General features: G+C 36.3%; 1 protein-coding gene across 1 annotated transcript in view; it reads right to left on the reverse strand.

Moving 5' to 3' along the window:
* The window catches only part of Exoc4 (exocyst complex component 4), a 782,534-nt gene that overhangs the window by 141,470 nt on the left and 619,269 nt on the right, over positions 1-21,795 (reverse strand). Inside the window, exon 13 of the mRNA XM_046455063.2 lies at positions 10,103-10,258. Within this exon, the coding sequence (XP_046311019.1) occupies positions 10,103-10,258 (156 nt within the window). The remainder of the gene's footprint in view (positions 1-10,102; positions 10,259-21,795) is intronic.

Genomic DNA, 21,795 nt, shown 5'->3' on the forward strand with positions numbered 1-21,795 from the left:
AAAGAAAGACAGCCCTGCAGAAATCTCTATTTTATCTTATTGAGACTTAGGTTGGAATTCTGACCTACAGAACTGTAAGGACAGATTTGTGTTTTAAGCCACTAATTTTTGAGTAATTTGTTAGGGCAGAAACATAAAACTAATACATACTGTAAGGAGGTAGGTATTGAAGAGGGGGTCTTTGTTCTTGGGAGATGCATGCTGAAGTTCAAGGGAGAATGGTCACTGTGTTTGTAGCCTACTTTTGGAAGGCTTGGCAGGAAGGAAGTGTATGTGTATTTAGAGAGAAAGAAGAATGTACATGACAAATAGTAACAGCAAGTCCAAGTCAGTGTACAGTATATATGTATTCATTGGATGGTTATTTCACATTTTTTGAGGGTTAAAAAATTTTTCAATTTTTAAAAAACAAAAAAGTCTAGGCTCAGGAGAAAACTAAGAAGTGAGAAACAGGGCAATGGTTGGGCTTTTCAAAATTAGTTTCTCCCTTATCTCTAAGTTTCTAACCAGTGTTGAGTTTCTAGAAATGAAGGTTTTATATAAGGTATAATATAACATGTGTGATAAGAAGGCAATGCACCAAATTAAAAACTTGAACAATATTACTAAAGCCATCAGAACTCTTGCAAACTCTTTTTGTTGTTCTCATTTCAGGTCCAGAGAGATAATATTTAGAATGACAGTCAGTTATGTTTTCACATGCTTAATTTATGAATGCATAAATGCATACTGTCTTATTTTTCTTTTCTTTCTTTTCTTTTTGGGTGGTGCTGGGGATGCTAAGCACCTGTGCATGCTAAGCAGATGCTCTACCTACTGAGCTACATCTCCAACCCTGTCTTTTTCTTCTCTCGGCCTCCTCCTCCTCCGCTTCCTTCTCCTCCTCCTCCTCCTCCTCTTCCTTTTTGTCTTTATATAAGTATTTTTGAGCACTTTATATGTTACGTTCTTATTAGGGAGCACAGAAAAAATTATATGCATAACCAAATCTTTTCTTAAAGAAAAAAGGGCTATAGCTACCAACGCTGTGGCGGGGCAAAGGTCTAGAAACTAAATTGCAGGCACCATTCTGTTAGGGGCAGCTTTGCCACCTCTTGGGCTCCTTTTCTAAAAGAAAAGACACAAAAGCATCATTCTGACAGAGATTAGCTGGTAGCAAAAGATTGGGGTTCAAAGAGCTGGTCTCCAATTAGAGGCTAAGATTTTGATCACAGGTCAATGTAGGTAACTGTGTGATAAGTTCAAATGCATTATTATGGGAGATTCATTATTGTTAAAAAAAAAAACCTTTCCTACTTGAATCAGATCTGCATAATTTATATAAGAAGAAATTCTTTAACACTTCTCTATAATTTTATTTTTAATTTAAGCTGCTTTTCTAGCAGCATGACTTTGTTCCTTTGCCTGTATTATTAATGTATTCTACATATTATGTTAAACAGTTAACTTAAAAATCTCCAATTGGTAATGGAAAACTAGAGCTCAGATTTTAGGTAAATAGTTAAGTATCAACACTCAAAGATTCCAACACTATCCTTTTTCTTATTTAACTCCACTATTTGTATAACAAGGAGTACAAGAAGGCAGGCCTGTGTGCATTCAACAAGCATATATTGAGCAAGTACTGTGTGACTCATTCTGTTATTCAACACCAAAATTCTAGAGCAATGACTCACTCTAGTCGTTTGCATTACACTTCTGATATCAGTGTTGAATCCTGAATTGATCTGGGAACTTGATGGTTTCAAAACCTATTACAAGCAGTCTTTGCTTTTGTGCAGTGTTTTGCTGAAAACTTCATTGGCCAGTAAACATCAGAGAATTAACCAAAGTTTCTTATAAAACAGCATTATAATTGAAGGTTGTTTTTCTGAGGCATCAAATAAATGATGAATGTTTGCAAATATATGCCATGAATGTAAACATACTAAAACTAGAACTCTAATTAATAACTAAAAATAGTGAAATTATATTCAAAGTTTGACAAAATGGGCAGAATGCACTAGGTGTACTCATTATACAAGGAGTTCCAATCTATTCCAGATTGTAAATCCAAAACATAAAAACACAACATAAATAAGACTTAATACGTCAGTTAAAATAAATACACATGCGTGTATGTACACACACACACTCACACACACACACACATTCAGGCTCACTATTTTTGAAAAATGACCAATAAATCTAGACTCACTGATTGTGGTTGGCAGATGAGATGGAGGTGCAGAGGAATGAGGGGACACACAGCAAATTAGAGGCAGACTGGGGCAGGAACTAAGGCTCAGTATCACGAGTTTCTCCACATTTTTAAAAATATCCCGTTTTTGGAACAAGAGTTCACTGATATATCCGTGGGTAAAGAAAGTGAAAAATTCCATGAAAATTGATGCTGCTAACAATAAGCAAAAAAGCTGATTGCAAAGCAGCATCTTAGAGACTGTGGCACCAGCCCAGAGTTATGGTGTGGAAACTAAACTAGGAATAAAGTTGCATTGACTTGCTTTGTTAGCTAAGAACAAGAACACATCTTTTTTTAGAAAAGCCACTCAAACAAGCTTGGCCACTAAGTTTCCTTCATAGATGTTGTTGAGCAACACTAGACATAAACAATTAAGCACAAGCTGTTTCTTTAGCTGCTGGAACTTCCAGGGGGTGCAGGTTTTCTACAGCACTCACACAAATAGTAATAGTTTCCCATCAAGAACATGTCTTGAGCTGAGAGACATTATCAGTGTATGATTAAAATAATCGACTACCACTTATAATTTGAACATAATATACTTTGGCTTTTCGACTACATAGAATGATGATGTTTAAAAGCTGAAATTTATATAGCATTGAACACTTTCTCCAAGTATTCTTCTAAATCTGTTCAAAGTAGAGACACTAAACAATTGATCTTAAGCCAGGGCACCCAAGCATCAGATCTTCAAGTGAGTCTCTTAGACTAGAGAGAAGAGATGAGAAACAGGGTGTGGTCTTAGGAGAAAGACACACACACACACACACACACACACAGATGGGAGCTTTAGTGCAATGTATTCTCAGTACAGAAGAGTGAATGTTTTGTATAAAATTGGTGAAAAATAAAGATAAATGAAGACAAAGTTTTTTTTTTTTTTTCAGGGATAAAATTGTTAGAATGACAGTGTATTTTGGAGAATTAGTGAACTAGAAGCAAATAGTGACAGGGTTTGAGGATGTATGGAGTTTTTTTTAAGCAAGTAAAAATTTTAAACCAAAAGTAATAATTACCCATGGTTAAATGATGAGCACTGACCCCCATCCCACTCCTCCCCAGCCTCTGTCCTGTGCCCCAAGAAAAAATGCAGAGGTTTTGAAAAATAGTTTCTTTCTCTTAGTTCTTCTAGTGATCATGTTCATCTAGCTAAGTAATCTGTTAAAACTGCTTCTTGTTGATGTGTTGATTTTAGAGATTTTTATTCTGATCTCCTGCTTGATGGGTGGGTAAAGACTTAGCTTACTTGGGTCCCCTCCTCTTGGCCCCAATGACATCCCCCACTCCTTCCTAATATATAATGAGTTTTAGCTTTTACTAGTCTCTTCTTCATATGTTTACACATAGCTTTACCTTAAGGGGCAACAGATATCGCCCCCTAAAGTGTCTGCTCATTTGTATGACTCTCTCCAGACTGGGAGCTCCTAGCACAATGGGAAGCCCTGTGGCTTGCAGGAAGGGAGAGGGCTGCTGGGAGAAGATGCTGGGGGAGTTGATACCTGAGTTGAATCTTAAAGCCAAGCTGTGCAGGTACAGGAGGTATGGTGGGATGATCAGAGGGCATTCCAGGAAGGAGGAATGGGAATGGGAGATGACAAGGGGTAGTAAAGCAGTGCAGATTGAAAACCTTAAAAATTTCAACAGGAAAAGACAGATATGAGGAGGTGAGTGGCCCTTCATCATCTGGCAGGGACTTTCAGCCTTCAGTAGAGACAGAGTAGGGGAAGCTGGCAGAAGGCACAGGGCTTGCAGCAATGATTTTGCAAGTCTCATTGCCTGCCCTGTCCTGCTCACCTTCCAGGGCCCCATCCTGAACATCCTGTCCACCATCGTGATGGCAAGATGATCACTATCAGCCTCAAGGGCTAAGGTGGACTAAATTGGAAGGATGACAGTTTTTTCCTTTTACTAAGACTGCAAATGAGAAAAAGAGAAATGGGATTAAATGTACACCTAATGAAAAATATTAAATAATTCCATGAACTGAAATTAAATTAAAAATGCAGAGAATATCAAATTAGTGGCTTTTTTTTTAAATTTTTTATTGTGGGTTGTTCAAAACATTACAAATTTCTTGACAATAATACTAACAGGATTGTACTTGCCAAATAATTGCCTAGAGAGACTAGCACTTATGCAACTTGTAGGGGAGATTTTAAGTTTGTTTTCTCCTCCCTCTGCCTCATTTACTACCAATCTTTTGACAACAATAACTGGATCACTAAGAAAAAAAAAAGAACTTTGATGTAATAACAAAGTGCCTAATTCAGTCATCTTGAACATTAATCAATATGTTTGTTGCAGTCTCTAATTAATGGCCTGTCTTTTTTGTTTTATTTTGGGATATAAGTCTGCTTCTCATCCTGACTTACATCTATCTATGATGTTTGTCTGATTTAATGAAGGTAGGAAAAGGGAACATTTTAGCAGAACATTTTCTACTCTTGCACTTATTTGATATAGTCATGTTTTTAGATTCATTTTTCCTTTTATAAATATATTTTTAAAGTCATATTAAGCACCCAGAGGTAGTGAAATCAATGTCAGCACCCACTGAACATTTTCTTCAAGGTAGCTAAAGTCTTTTTCTTGCATCTCCTCTTTTATTTGCTTCCTCAAATTTATCTAAAGATTTTGAATAGTTGTAGTTAGCTAGTACGTGTTAATAGCCATTGCTTACATTATGCTAGGGACCTTTTAAATTTTCGAGTGGAACTTTTCAGAAAATTATTAATGCTCTACTTTATCCATGCAATTTCTATATCAAAATGTATTCCTACCTGTGCTAGATTTCTGCTTCTCTTATAATTGTCTAATTTGAACTGGATAAAGAAATAGAACAGATATAATGACCCAAAAAGGAAAACAAAACAAAACAAACTAGGTAGAGTCAATGCTGAGGACCAGAATTCACGCCCATGAAGCTTCCTAAGGGAAAATGTTTCTATGTGTGTAACTTTCAGGAGTCTACTCAAAGCACCATCTTATAGTTTAAAGCATCCCTATTACTCACATTTTATGATTTTTAATTGAAGAGTGGCTGATTTTTCCAGTTTTTAAAATTCATTTTATTCATTCAACATCTTAAAGGACCTAGTATTCCACAGAAGTCAGGTAAAGGTGTTTTCTGCTTTTATTCAGACTCTTTTTTTTTCATTACTCACATAATACAGAAGTCATGCCAAATACAAACTCAGAAATTATCATAATCAACCAGTTGATCATTGAAAACAATATTTTGTGATTATTTAATCATCTTAACTAATAATTTATAAAACAACAAAAATGAGTCTAAATGAGCATCCACTCATTTGATTCCCCAAGTTGTAAAAGATACCTTCTAAATAACTAAATAGCTACAAATGGGCTCTCTTCCATATTCAGGACTGCATCACCCTCTATCCCAAAACTACACACTTTAGTTTTATAATTTTATATTTCATCCCCTTTGTGTTCTCCTTCCCTTTTCAACAATGGTTATTTCTATTTTCTTTGCTTTGACTAGGGAAACTTATGACTCAGAGGAAAATAAAAGAAGCATTTTTAATGCACCTATAGACTTGGTTTCAATACATTATTCTCCCTAGACATAGCTGGATATGTGCTGTTTTAAGTTTGTTATTGGAAGGAATACATATATCAAATATAACAGTGAATGTCAAAATATCAAACAAATCTAGTCAAAGTGCCAATGTGATAAAGCTTTTGACCTTATCAGAAAATGATGACTATCAGTCAAGATTATGATGGTGAATGAAAATAAAGAAATGACTCAAAAGTTCAAAAATGTAAATTCCGGATCCATTTTTAGGTGGCTGACTCCAGTGTGGTGGCTCAGGGAGCCAGGCGACCTGGATTTACATTCTAGCTCTGTCACTTGATAGCTCTGTAAACTTGGGTAAGTTGCTAATTTTTCTGCGCCTCAGTCTCCTCATTTGTTGAATGGGAGTAACAGTTCTTGGAAACTCATAACATCACTGTATGGTGGGTGCCAGGCTCTGTTAGCTCTTACTATTTAGATCGTTGAAATCGATTGTACAATCTGTCCTTAGACTTAATTCTTTATCATTCATCTCTCTACCTGCTATAGTTCAAGACTAGTTTTTAGGTTTTTATGTAATGTTTGATCCCTTATAACCTGAAAAATCTAGCCCTGGTCCCACCAATCCCATTTAAGAATTTTCAAACCTGGTTCTAGAGGAATGATACCTATTCTTTGAAATTCAGGGACCCTGAATGGATAACTGGTTTGGGGGGACTTTTTCTAATACACCTGGCTTCCCCACCTCCTACACAGCCCTTCCCTACCTCCTTTACTCCTCCATACCTTCTTCCTTCTGTTAATTACACCTCCAGCAAGCAGGGCTGCCTTTTATCAGTGGATACTCCCTGATCCCAAAAGGATAAATACATACATATACCTGACAGGTGCAAAGACAATCCTGCTAAAGAACCTGCTTTCAGCTTCCTTGGGAATAGAAGGGTATTTGCTGTTTTTCTTTGCTATTAAAGCCCTGGCTTGACCTAGTTTGTTCCCCCTCTATTCAAAATTAAACCTGGAAATAATACATTTTATTTTTTAGTTAAAAAAAAAGAATAGAAAAGGGCTTTGTTTAGTAATGAAGGGAATGTAACCTTTATTGGATGCAAAGGGCACTGGATTCTATATTCATCTCGGTGCCAAATACCCTTCTGAGCTTTAAAAACTAATTATAGGTGGAAAGTGTGACTTTTCAGTCCTTTTGGCTCGAGCCATGTTCTCTGGCGCTCTAATGTGCTGCTCAAGGCTCTCCATCAGCTCAACCATAATGAATAGCAATGAAGAGCATCCTTTCCTCCTGACTTGCTTTCAACTTCTAATCCAGAAGAGAATGTGACAGTTTAAAAGGAAAGAATCAATCAACATACAAAACAAAACAGATCGCAAAATGTAGTTCTCTTCTGTTAAAGGAAATATAATTTGTTTTCCAAGTCATGTCTACCAACAAAAACATGAGCAAATCTTTGAGGCTTATTCAGGAAAAACAAACACAAAAATAGAACCAGACAATATGATGAAATGTATGTAAAATTTAAAGACAGACAAAAGTAAGCTATGAATATAGAAATCAGAATAGTGGTTGCTTTGAGGGAAGGAAGGCCGTTTGAGAACAGTCAAAAATTCCATATTTTGATCTGGGAGGGGGTTACAAGGGTATAATCATGTTTATATATTTCAGTGTGTTATACAATTAAGACTACACCTTACTTCATGTCTTCATGTAGATCGCACCAAGAAAGCTAAGAAATGTTAACATAATTTGTTTTTCCTTCAAGTTTAAGATGGAAAGTGATACAATTCTTTCATAAATTCAAGAGGGAAAAAAAAGGGTCTTATTCGTAGCTTTTCTAAATCAAAAAAGTGAGGCATACACAGACGTTCATCTCTGGCTCAGCATTCTCTTCTCTAAAATAGAGCTAGAAACTGTTTCCTTTAATTCTATGCCATAGAGGATAACTAACACACCTGATTAAAAACCATTTGCAAGTATAAAACCCAATTCAAAAACTATAGAGCAATAAGCTGAGGAACAAGAAAAAGGCACATATTTACTTAAAGAGTCCTGCAAAGTTGGGAGAAATTGCTTCAGAAATAGCTTCTTAAACAACTATTAATGCTAACAGATATGGTTATATGAGTATACTTAAAGAAAAGGGTGAGAATATGCTTGCCCTAGACCTTTTAAGAATCTGGGAAGGCTAATATGAAGGTAATTCAGTGAGGGACTGGAGCCCCGTGGCCTGGCTGGCTTCTGTCTTAGGTCAGTTTACTTATTTGTACTTGGGGCTCAAATTGATCAATCTCTTAATCCTCTTCACCTCTCCTGACAGAAAAAAAATCAGGAGGATACGCTCTCCTACTAAAGCCATGATAATGTGATCTAAATTAAGGAAGTATAGAGTGCAAGAATACAAAATTAAAAATTTTAGAATTTTAATTGATTTCAGAAGCTGAGATTTGGATATATATTCAGCACAATGGAAGTTTTAAAGGAAAACATCTATGTGACTTTGTATAAGCAAAGGTTTCTTAATAGGGTACAAAACGGCATGTCCATAAAAGAATTAATAAACTAGATTTACTGAAACTTTTAAAAGTTTGTTTAGTAAAAGACACTGTTAGGAGAATAACAAGGCAACATGTCAAGTGGGAGAAGACTGATCCATCCATAACAGAGTTTCACCTGATGTATAAAGAACTCCCCAGAGTCTCTAGGGAGAAGACAGACAACCTATTTAGAAATTATTGGGAAATTATCTGAAACAACATATTATGAAAGAAATATCCAAATGGCCAAGAAATACATAAAAATAAATTGAAAGTTCTCATCATCTGTGAGAGAAATGCAAATTAAATAATAATGAGAGGGTTGGGATTGTGGCTTAGAGGTAGAGCACTTGCCTTTCACCTGTGAGGCACTAGGTTTAATCCACAGCACCACATAAAAAATAAATTAATAAACAAAGATAATGTGTGTCCATCTACAACTAAAAAATTATTAATAACAAATAAATAAATAACAATGAGATACTGCTACAAACATACTGGAATGGATACAACTTAAAAGAATGAAAATGGCAAGTGTTAATGAAATGTGGAACAACTGGCACTTTCATAGATCACTGGGAGAATGTAAATTCTTACGACCAATTTTCTTTGGAAAACTATTTGACAGTATGAACTCAACCAGCAATTCTTCTATTGGCATATACCCATGGTCACCAAAAGACACAGCAGAATATTTATAGCTATACTACTTGTTATTGCTCCAAAATGAAAGCTAAACAATGCTCACCAACTGTAGAATGAATAAATATACATATACACATTTCTGTACCTATGCGTATATACATACCACCACATACATACATAGTCATACATACACATAATAAAATATTTTCTAAATAACCTGTAGTGCTTACTACACACAGTGGTCTATTCAAAGTAAAGAGAACCTATACACAATATGGATAAATCTTGCCAACATAAGGTGGAACATAAGAAGCCTGTCATAAAAGAGTACATAACTGCATGATTCCATTTATATAAGGTCCAAAACCAGATTAAACTGTCTATGTAGTTAGAAATCAGATAAGAATAACTTGGAGTTCTCAAGTTGCTATGTTTCATCTCTTGTTGGTTACGTTATGTTTCTTTTCTTCTTTTTTTTGGTACCAGGGATCAAATCCATGGGTGCTCAACCACTGAGCAATGACTCCAGCCCTTTATAAAATTTATTTAAAAGTTTTGAGACAGACTCTTACTATGTTGCTTAGGGCCTTGCTAAGTTGCTGAGGTTGACTTTGACTCAGCCTCCCGAGTTGCTGGGATTATAGATGTGTGCCTCTGCACTTCGCTTAAGTTCTGTTTCTTGATTTGGATATTAGTTACAAACACATTCTGTTTCATCACCATGTTCACTAAACTGGCTCTGATATATGTACATTTCTATATATTTATTATGCCTCATACTATTGTGTGTACATGTATATATGTGTGTGGTATACGCACACACATACACACATGTGTGTATATATATATATATATATATATATAGAGAGAGAGAGAGAGAGAGAGAGAGGTATGTACATTTATATTTTTCTCAGTATATTGTATTAAATAAAAAGTAAACCATAGGTATATAAGAAGAGATGACATACTAAGAAATGATCAAGAGGAAATATTAGAAATCAAAAACACCCTAACCAGACTCCACAGGGCCAAGGAAGGAATCACAACCTTGAGGAGCTAAACATATGTACTTTCCTCCATATGTTTATATCACTTAGGAAACAGATCTTAAAAAAATAGATTTTTACCTTATGAAATCTTCTTCCTCTTCTCTCTTTGGCCTCAGCTGTTTGGGCTGAGCCATATTGATCCAGTTTGGTAGTGATTTCAAGAGTCTGCTGATATCATCATCTTTTGCCCAAGATGCACTGATGACAAGTTTTTCTTCTGACTGGACAATGCCCCTAAAAATAGCCCATAAAAAAGGTGCTTTAGCACAATGCCTGGTATTCAGTTAGCTTTTTTTTTTTTTCATTTACCTTAGCCGCAGAAAAAGATATCACATCCATCTCTCTTATAACATAATCCATTATCTGAGTAGGAAGCAGAAGCATCCATTAATAGGTCACATTATTGGGAGACATCATTTCTAGATTTCATTCTTAGTTTCTGAATTGTTGAGTAATCATGAAAGCAGATCATACTAATTAGTATTTCTTATCATGGTTAATCCCTCAGGATAAATAAATTGTGTTGTAGGTTAGGGGGTATCTTTCAAGAATATATTCAATAAATAAAAGAGGGATGATTGTATTTTTTAAAATGCTGCTAAATGACAACATGAGCGGTACCTGAAAGATGACAGAAGTGTTACAAAACATTATTCTCTGACTTCTTGGTTTAAACTATCAATTAGTTCTACTTTAAGTTTTTTTTTTTAAACTATAGACACTCCTTTATTCAAAACAAATATACCAACATAAATCTTTCTGTTGGGAGACAGAAAGAGCCTTTGATTATTGCTATCTCCAGTGGGCTTTAGCTAGTGACCCAGAGTTGACAGGCTTTTAATAAGTCCTTTAATAGTCCGCTGGGATCACTACTAACACTGCTTTTACCAGAGTGTACCTGAAAATTCACCTTAAATATTCCATTTCAACTTAATTAAAAAGCTTCTTTTTCTGTCACTAAGACTGATTTCAATGGCCTAAAAATCCTTATCAGTAATACTAGTGTTAGAAATGACATTTATTTATGAAGGAAGTGCTAATTAGCTGGATGCCCCCTGGAAGATGACCAAGGTTCCAGGAGGTTTCCCCATCCCAGGCAGAGATATCTTTTGTTGTAAGTGTCAACCTGGGAACATTATGCATTTTCAAGTAAATAAATAAATAAATATATATATATATATAATGTATTTACATATGCTAAAACTTGCTGGACCCAATAAACAATTTAAGGTTTGAAGACAAGAGAAGTTGAAGCCTCCAAACCTTGACTTAATTACAGCCTGACTTAAGGTAATGCAATAGTGCCCTGATTCTCTTAAGATAAGCTAGAATAAATAAGAGAACTGTATGTGATTTCTAGAATTTTTCTAACTCACTATAACTGAATGGTTTCTATTAGTTACCGTGGCCAGAGATAAAAATTTGAGTATAGAACCTTCTTCCCTCTATTCTCCCAAATTACTCTCTGGGTGTTACCTTTTATTCCCTCTTTTCTCTTGTTATTTTCTGGCATCTTTCTGCAACATTAAAGGATTAATTAAAAAATCTAACTTTAATAAATTTTATAATCATACTTGCATTGCTGGGTAAAGAATGGTACCACCGCAGATTTCTGACATCTCATTGCAGGTGGACCCTCATTCTTTTTATGTGTCTCTGTTCAGCTTCCTCTCTCCACTTCTATAATGGATTTATAAACAGATAGCCATTTTGTTCTTTCTGAATCTCCACATTGCTTATTCTCCTTATCCTTCCTATCTGACAGAGAAGAGGGGACCTACTAAATATGGCTAAATATTCTGCCTCCCATCTCCAACAGATAATATGTTCAAATTTGTTCCTCATTTATTTCAAGTAATTTCTCTACTTAGGCTCTGAGGATCTATAATTATCCCTTTTCCTTCCTATATTTTTAGTATTTTTTCAATATTTTCTTAAAAAAAAAAAGATTTTTTTTCCCTTGATCCAACATTCTGCTCTACCAAAGCTCTTCTCTCTCCTTCAGATACTCATCAAATGAGTAGCCTGGGAACCCAGAGTTTTCCTGGTTCCATTCATGGTTAGAACAGTTCCTCTGCATAACTCTGCACAAAAAAGCTCCCTCTCTCCCTGTCTTGGAGGTGTTAAAATGCCAGTCCCTGTTTGACCTCCCTATGTGATCTAATACCTTTGTGGCCTCTCAACTTTGACACTTATTTCTATGGCCTCTAATTCCTCTTTTGTTCATGACATCTGGAGAATTCTTTCTTCCTTTTGAATTTGGTTAGAGTTGGTTAGCTATTTGAAACACTTCTAAAGTTACACATTTTTATCTACTTTCCATATAAAAGGAGCAGGAAAAGGGCTTCCTAAAACTATTCACTCCATATTTTTTTGACAAGAAGTTAAAATTCAGTCTTAAACCAACTGTAAAAAGGGCTTTATAACCCAATTCCAGTGACGCTGCTTTACCAACCCACAGGCATGTTTTAATCTTCATACTCTTTGACCATTCTGAAGCATCCAATTTTTTTTTTTATCACTCTTTTCCTAAAACATTATTCCTTCGTTTTCTATAATATCATTTCCTCCTGGTTGTATTCCTGCCATCCTAACCCCTTTCTTAGCTAAACTGATGGCTCTTTTCCTGTATCTATACTTCAAATGTTGTGTTTTGCAGATTCTGCATTCCTCACTTGGGCAATCTCATCTTCCTGCCAGATGTGACCAACCTGTATTCCAACAAATAAATTAATATCTCCAGGGCAGCCCTCTCTTCTAAGTCTGCATATCCAAAGGTTTACTGGAAAACCTGCTTGGTAGTCCCACCAGCATTTCAAATTAAAATGAGTCAAAGGAACTCATTTGCTTTCTACCCCTTTCTCTCCCACTAAACACCTGGTATCCCCTATTCAAGCCATGCTGTTGTTCAAGCCAGAAACACAGAGGCATCCTAATCACCCACAGTGATTACATCCTGCCAATTCCATCTCCTTACTATCTCATAAATCTGTCATTTCCTGTCCAGGTTCACTGCCATTAACCTATATTTAAACCCTCATCATTTCTCACTTGGATTTGGCAATAACCTTGTAATTGGGCTTTTTGCCTGAAGTACAAGACCATCAGTCCAACTCACCACACAGGTTGGAAGAATCTTATGTCTAAAAATCTTATGTCTAAACTACAGATATAATAATTGTATTCCCCTTCTCAGAACTCTCCAGTGACTCCTAATTCCATGTAAGACCAAGACCACACTTAGCAAGCATGAACATCTATCTTTCTGGAGGTACCTGCTGCTACTGCTTTCCTCCTTTGTCTTTGTTTACTGCTCCAAGCTTCTGTGCACGTTGGGTGAACATGCTGTATATTGTTTCCTGCTTCTCTGTATTATCACTGCCAGGGAGGCTTTTTTCTCATCCTCCTCCTTTGCCTCTGCTTATCAAGCACTACCTCCACTATTAGATAGGGATTCAGTAGAAAGATATACAGAGCCTCAAAGGAAATACCTATAATCCATCAAGATGCATCAAGATGCAAAAAAAGTGCCCAGGAAGAATTGCAATTCCTGAGCTACATGTCCTTGGCCCACACCCTTGACCCATGCCTGTGTAACATGAGCAAAACATGCAAGCACAGGAAAAACCAGAGTGAAAATGTGTAGCTCCACCCTGCTTCACCTTTAGTCCAGCCCCTAGGACCAGCCCTCTATAAATATAAACACCCCACACCAATGGGGTGCTGTTTCTCCCTCTGAAGTTAACCTGCAATCTCCCTTGAGTATTTATTGCTCTACCCCAAAGGCCTCTCTCTTGAGATTGCCTCCATTGTCCCTTGAATGTGTATCTATCTTCCTAAATAAACCTCTGTCTATGCCTTTGACTGGAGCGTGCTGAAATTCTTTTCCTTCACGTATGCCAAGAAACCCTGCAGGCCCTGAGTCAAGTTCCCCTTCTGTCTAGGAATTCTATGGACCCTTCTTTGGAGACTGCTCTCCTGTGACAGTTCCTACCTTGCTACAGCTGAGTCCTCCCTTCTGTGTATGGCCCATCACTCTTACATCAGAGGTTTTCAACCTTGACTGCACATAAGAAACACCTGGGGAACACTTTCAAAAACTAGGCACCCAGGCCATACCAGACCAAGCAAATCATGATCTCTGGGGGCGGGGGCAACAAAAGATTTTCATTTCCCAGTAGATCCAAATGTGTGCACCCAAGGGTCACAATCATCACCCTGCACATTCTCTCACTGGCCCTGCTACACATTTTTACAAGTTTGGAGAGTTGATTTCTTATTAGTTTTTGTATCCTCGGTGCTCAAAACAATACCTGGTATTTGGAAGGTATATAAGAACTAAACTGGAGATAAAAATAAGCAGTCCTCAATTTAAGAAGTCTAGATAATGTATTAAACTAAAACCATTTTAGTGGGTTCCCTTTGCTTCTTTGCAGTAAATGACTCAGATGAGCTACTAAGTCACTTGGTGTTCAACAAAATCACAGATCATTCTGTGCCTCTTTGAATTTAATACAAAGAAGAATACCAACCTAGATGCCCTTCAGTAGATAAATGATAAAGAAAATGTGGTATATATACACAGTGGAATATTACTCAGCAATGAAAGAGAATGAAATCATGGCATTTACAGGTAAATGGATGAAGTTGGAGAATATAATGCTAAGTGAAGTAAGCCAATCCCCAAAACCAAATGCCGTAATGTTTTCTCTGATATAAGGAGGCTGATTCATAGTGGATTAGAAGGGGGAAGCATGGGAAGATTAGACAAACTGTAGATAGGGCAAAGGGAAGAAAGGGAACCAGGGGGTAAAAAAAGATGGTGGAAGGAGATGGACATCACTAAATACAGGTATGAAGAAGACACGAATGGTGTGAATATACTTTGTATACAAGCAGAGAGATGAAAAATTGTGCTCTATATAGGTAAGATGAATTATAATGCATTCTGCTGTCATATATAACAAATTAGAATTAAGAAGTACAATAAAAAAAGAAAAAAATACAAATAAGAATAATAAATCAACATAGGTGTGTCTCCCTCTGAAAAAAATTAAACAGAAAAAGTCCTGACTCACAAAAGAAGTGAACCAAGGACTGATGACAACCTTTCCTTTCAACTATTAAAAAACTTCCTCCAAAACTCACTTTTTCTGAATAATCTGTTGGTATGACAGCCTACAATGATCTCTCCTTTGGAAAGGAAACAAAACTCTATCACTTTACAATGGTATTTTGTCCTACATAGTGGGTAGGCAGACTATGACCTGTGAATCTCATCTATCCACCAGCTGTCCTGTATTATGTCCTGTAAGCTAAAAAGAGTGTTGACATTTTTAAATGGTTTGTAAAAAAAATTAAAATAATAATAATATTTTGTGCCATATATAAATTATGTGAAACTTAAATTTCAGTGTCAATGTCCGAAAAGAATTTTGGTTGGATGCTTCAATTCCTTTTAAAGCCACATTTCAGGCTGAATTCTGCTCTGCACTTACAAGCCCAAAATCTGACCCAAAGCATCTAAATCTTTGGGTCAGAGATAGTCTTTCCCCAACCCCACCCCCGCCCCCAAGCTTGGGATACAGTTTCAATAAGTGTGAGATGGTATTGTACACATCGGGGTTATAATTTTCTATTTTAGCATTTGATGGAATAAAACATTATCTTAGTGGGACACTATGTTAACGGTACACATATTTTTTACTTAGGTATTTTTTAAACACCGAATTAATTCAAAAATTCAATATTATGTTACTACCTAACATTCATGGATCCAATTTTACTAAAGAATAGTAATCTGAATGAATTAAAATACTACTTCATCCTGCTCTTAACAATAAATATGTTAATTCATATTGGAATGAATACCAATCCCAAAAGCAATTCCAAATATTCTAATTTGAAATACTGGCATCAATTAGCATACAATTACCATAGAGGATTTTTTTTTTTTCCATTCAAGTGGCAAAGTTTCCACCCTGACCAATTGCCTTGATTAGTTTTTGGTTTTGCGACAAACAGGATCATGTGGGTTACAAAATTCCAGGACATATCCAAATAGCCTTAAAAAAGAACACTGCATTCCTAACAATTATTCTCTAAGAGAAATAGGGTTAATCATCTCTACCAGAACCATCATCTACTAATTAATTCACAGCTCAGTGGGCCACAGACAGAGCCATCTGTGAAACTATTTGTACCCGTTCCCAGGAGGAAGAGAAGATAGGTATACCTCTGGAAACAGGTGATAAGGCTGCCACAAGAAGGGTCCACCTTCTAGACACGGTTGAGTGGGTTTCATTCAGAAAACATCTGCTGGTGTCAACTCGCTCTGATGTGCATTGCTTCTGCGTTGGAGCAGTTGGATGTGCAAGTGTGCATGGTCCCTGGACACAGCTGGGGTGCTGAGTCTTTCATTAGGTAAACAACCAGGGGCAGGTGGGGCTAATTGGATTCAACTGCTTGGTGACAACCAGGGCATGATGCTTACTTTACCAGACTGAATCTTTCAGACACTTCAAAAACTAGGAGCCAAGCTAGACAAATGAACCCTGGACAAAATTGCTCCAAATTAAACGGCTGTAGTCCAGTTTAGACTGTGAATGACTGGGCCTGCAGCAGGCCAAACTGCAGAGCAGTGCCCAGAAACACAAGTGATAATGACAATGAGAGATTCAAAATAAGAGTCAGTATTATGCTACTGCTGAAGAAAATGAAACAAAACCAACAGGCAACCCAAACCAAGATCCCTCAAGATAAGATGGAAGAGAATACATAAGAGGAGAGAAACTTCAGATTATCTTTGATATCAATACCCCATGCTGGTCACACCCTATGGTGGTATGTATTTGTACCCAGAGGTTAGAAAACATCTGATAATTCTGGAGATGGTTCATGGGAAACAATTCAAGAGGACCCTAGGGAAGGAGGATTTGGAATCTGAGAGTTTACACAAGGTAACTCATAGAGATAATTTAATAGCGATCTTCAAATAGACAAGTTCTCATATGAAGAGTCATAATTGTTGGACATTTAAAAGCCCAAGAAAAAATAGAATTATATTGTAGCATAGACAGTGGACCAATGATTAATATAAAATCTGTCTCAACTGTCATTGATCAGACTTTTCTTGTGCTAAGCAAATACAAACACATTCTGTGTTTGTATATCCTTAAGATCTTTATAAACAGATGTTAGACCAGGTAGCTCCCTGTTTAAACCTTGCATGTCTTCCCATTGCACTTAGAGTAAAATTCATATCCTCTGGTCTCAAGGTCCTTCATTAGTGATTCTTAAACCTGGCTGCATGTTAAACACCTGAGAAGTATTTTAAAAATATATCAATTTCACTTGCTGAAGTGGGGCTCAGAGCTGGTATTTTTAAAGCTCCCACATAATTCTCACAAGTAGCCAGAAAAATACCCAAATGATCTGACTTCTGCACCTGTCTAACCTCATTCAGTATTCAATCTTTGCTCACTCTATTCTGTTCAATTTACATGAGTTCACATAAGCTGTGAGCTAGATCCTATACTCTGCCTGTTCCTTCCTTTTCCTCTCTGTGGCTCCTTCTCATCCTTCAGAATTGAGCTCAAACATCACCATTCTTAGTGAGGCCTTTCCTGAAGCTGCCCCTCATTCAGAAACTCTTTTTTGTTGTTGTTATTTAAATCACACCATCCTCAATCCTGATAAATCTATTTTGTTCTTTCATTTGACAACTGATTATTTTTCATCTCCCTCTATTAGAATGTAAAATCCTGGAAGGCAAGACCTTGCTAGGTGATTCAGTTCTCTACTCCAGCCCTCAATAAATAATTGTGTATTTATTCAAAAATTTTATTCTTAAATCATAAATCAACAAATTATATCCAATATACATTTATGGGATACAAAGTAATGTTATGATTTATGACTATAATGTGAAAAATTAAATCAATCTAATGTGTCATTACAGATACTAGTTTTGTGTTGAGAAAGTTAGAAACTTATTGATTCTGAACATACATTATTATTTACTGTACTTATCACATTGCAATACACTAAAACAAAAAAAGTCTTCTTCCCCTGTTTAATAGCAGCTTTGTACCTGTGCCTCCCATCTCTTCATCTCCTTCTCCCAACCATTTGGTTACCACCATTCTCCCCTCTGCTTCTTTGAGTTTGATTGTTTCAGATTGCACAGATAGGTGAGGACTTGAAGTTTTTGTCTTCCTATGTCTGCTTTATTTCACTTAACATAATGTTTGCAAATTTCATCCATGTTTTCACAAAGGATGAATTTTCATTTTAAAAGCCGAATCATATTCCATCATGTACATATAACATTTTCCCTTTTTTATTGGTGTATTATAATTAGGCATAATAATGGAATTCATTGTTACATATTCATACATGCACAAAACAGTATAATTTGGTCAATTTCCCTGTATAACCACATTTTCTTTATCCATTCATCTACTGATGGAGGTTTATGGTTGACTTCATAATATGGCTACTGTGAACAGTGCCGCAGTGATCATGACACTTTTTGACATATTGATTTCATACAGAGTATGACATCTTTTTGACATACTGATTTCAGATGCTTTGGGTAAACATCCAAGAGTGGGATTGTTGTATTATGTGGTAATTCTATTTGTAATTTTTTTGAGGAACCCCCATCTTGAGTTTCCCATAATGGCTGTACTAATTTACATTCTCACAACACTGTACAGGAATCCCTTTTCTCTACATCCTTGCCAACACTTATCTTCCATCTTTTTGGTAATAGTCACTGTGAAAGGTGTGAGATAATATCCCTTTGTGATTTTAATTTGCAATTCCTTATGATTAGTGATGTTGCGTTTTTTTCTCCATAATCTGCTGGCCATTTGTATGTCCTCTTTTGAAAAATGTCTATTTAGGTCCTTGCCCATTTCTTTTTTCACTTTGGTGGTGCGGGGGATTGAACCCAGGTCCTCATGCATGCTAAGCATCACTCTACCACCGAGTTATATCCCAAGCCCCCACTGCCCATTTTTAATTGGAGTAATTGCTTTCTTTGTATAGAGTTGTTTGAGTTCCTTATATCTTTTGGATATTAGCGACTTATCAGATGTATGGGTTGTACATGTTTTCTCTCAATCTATAGGTTGTGTCTTCAGTCTTTTGTTTCCTTTCTTGTATAGAACCCTTTTATTTTGATGTAATCTCATCTATTTTTGCTTTTGTTGTCTCCGTGTTGGTCAAATGTATATTTGCCTAGAGCAATGCCAAATTTTCTTCTTGTAGTTTTACAGTTTCAGATCTCACTTAAGTCTTTAATCCGTTTTGAGTTGATTTTTGTACATGGTGTGAGATAAGAATCCAGTTTCATTTGTCTGCATATGAATATCCAGTTTTCCAAACAACACTGTTCAAAATATACTCCTTTCCTCAATGTTTATTCTTAGAAACTTTGTCAAAAATAGAGGGTTCATTTCTGGGCTCTCTATTGTATTTGTTGGTTGATGAATTTACTTCTATGCCAGTACTATACTGTTTTATACTGTAGTTTTGTAGTATGGTAGTGTGATGCCTCCTCCTTTGTTCTTTTAGTCCATGATTGCCTTGGCTATTCAGGGTCTTCTATGGTTCCCTAAGAATTTTAGGATTGTTTTCTATCACTATGAAAAACAAGAATTTGGGTAGGGATTGCACTGAATCTGTCTGTGGATCACTGTGGGAAGTATGAACATAATCATGGAATTTATTTCTTCTATCCATGAGCAGAGGTTATCTTTCTACTTACTTGTTTCTTCTCCAGTCTCTTTCATTAATGTTTTAGTCTTCAGTGTGTAGGAATTTTATTGCCTTGGTTAAATTTATTCCCAAGTATTTTTAAAAGTAGTTACTGTAAATGGGATTGTATTCTTGATTGCTTTTCCAGAATATGCATTATTAGTGTATAGAAATACTACTTGTTTTTATATGTAGATTTTGTACCCTGAAACTTCACTGTATTCTTTCATGAGTTCAAATGTTTTTTTTTTTTTTTTGGAGGAATCTAAAGAGTTTTCTGTCTATATGATCATGTCATCAGCGAACAGCAACAGTTTTTCATTTTATTTCTCCCTTTTGCCTAATTTTCCAGAACTTCCAATATTATGTTAAATGGAAGCGATGAGAGTGGGCATCCTTGTCTTGATCTTCTAGATCTTCAAAGAAAGAGTTTCAATTGTTCACCACTGAGCATGATATTAGCTGTGAGCATATCATGTCTGGCCTACACGCATTAAAGTATATTCCTTCTATACCTCATTTATTAGAATTTTTTTTTTGTCAAAGAGTACTATATTTTGTCAAATGCTTTTTCTGTACCTAATGAGATGATAAGATTTTTGTCCTTCACTCTGTGAATGTGATAAAAAATATTCATTGATTTGTGTATGTTGAAGCATCTTTTCTTCCAAGGAATAAATCCCACTTGAACGAGGTGAATGATCCTTTTACTGTGTTGTGGAATTTGATGTGCTAGTTATTTTGCTGAGGATTCCTGAATCTATGTTCATCAAGAATACTGGCCAGCAGGTTTCCTTTCTTGTGATTTCTTTGTCTTACTTTAGGATCAATGGTTGTTAAGTAACAGATGGAATGAGGGAATGACACAACTGAAGCACAAAACACCAGCAAAATAACAGAAGTCATCTTATTGGCAAATATCAACAATATTACCAATGAAATTACTTTCAAAGTATAAAACAATGAAAACACCACAAAGAGCAACAGGAATAATAATACTCGCCAACACATTATTTACCACAAACTAGGTAGGGGTTCTTCTAAGCACATTATGTCTATTAACTCTTATGATCCTCACAACAATCTCTGCGGTAGACACTATCGTTATTCCTATTTGGTGGATGAAAGTCACAGGCACAGAGGTCAGGGAACTTTCCTATGGTCAACTGGCTGGTGAGGTTGAGCTTGAAGTGGGCCCATACGCATTATTCTGGAGTCTGTGCTTCTTACTATTATACTGTCTCTCTAAACCACTTGAAACATTTTTCAGGTTTCTTTTTTCTTCTAGAATTCCATTGCCTCTTCCTTGGACTTTATAGTAGACAGACTTAGCTTCTAATGTACGTACTATGACTTTCATACTCTATGACCTTTGCCACATTATTAACCTTTTTGAACCTCTGCTTTCTCATCTCTAAGGTAAGAAAAATCCAATTTAACAGAATGGTTGTGAACGACTAGATAAAGCTAATGACTAAAAAGTCCCTTGCACAGAGACCAAGTACATTACTGAGTGTTTATTTCCATTCTCGTCCAGGTCCTCATTACTGCACATCAAGGTCACTGCTGCAAGAGACTCCTATCTGATCTTGCCAGGCTGAGTAAGGCAAGGGACATGAGGACTAGCTGCTTGCTATGAAATTCCTAGGACATGTTTTAGGGAGACACATTTGTATTGGGCCAGGAGAGCAGCCAGTGTGCACTGCCAAAGTCAAGTGAAGGTCATTTGATCAATAAACACACGTGGAAGCCCATATAGAGACACCATGCTACATAATGGAGGAAAAACTGTGTAAAACCTCATAATAACCTCCTTCTCATAGCTGAGATATGCCACAGTGATTTCTAACCAGAAAGAGAAGAGTCACTTTGGGGACATTTTAAAACCACACTTCCCCAGGTCTGTCAGTGGGCCTAATGTGGAAAAGCCAGTAAGTGTATCTGATATTATAACTCACATCGTTATAACTCTGATGTGAACCAATGGTTGAAAAATAATGTTCTAG

Source organism: Marmota monax, unplaced genomic scaffold (assembly GCF_021218885.2).
Source record: "Marmota monax isolate L192 unplaced genomic scaffold, Marmota_monax_Labrador192_F-V1.1 WCK01_AAM20220418_F8-fsc00131, whole genome shotgun sequence".
Classification (NCBI taxonomy): Eukaryota; Metazoa; Chordata; class Mammalia; order Rodentia; family Sciuridae; genus Marmota; species Marmota monax.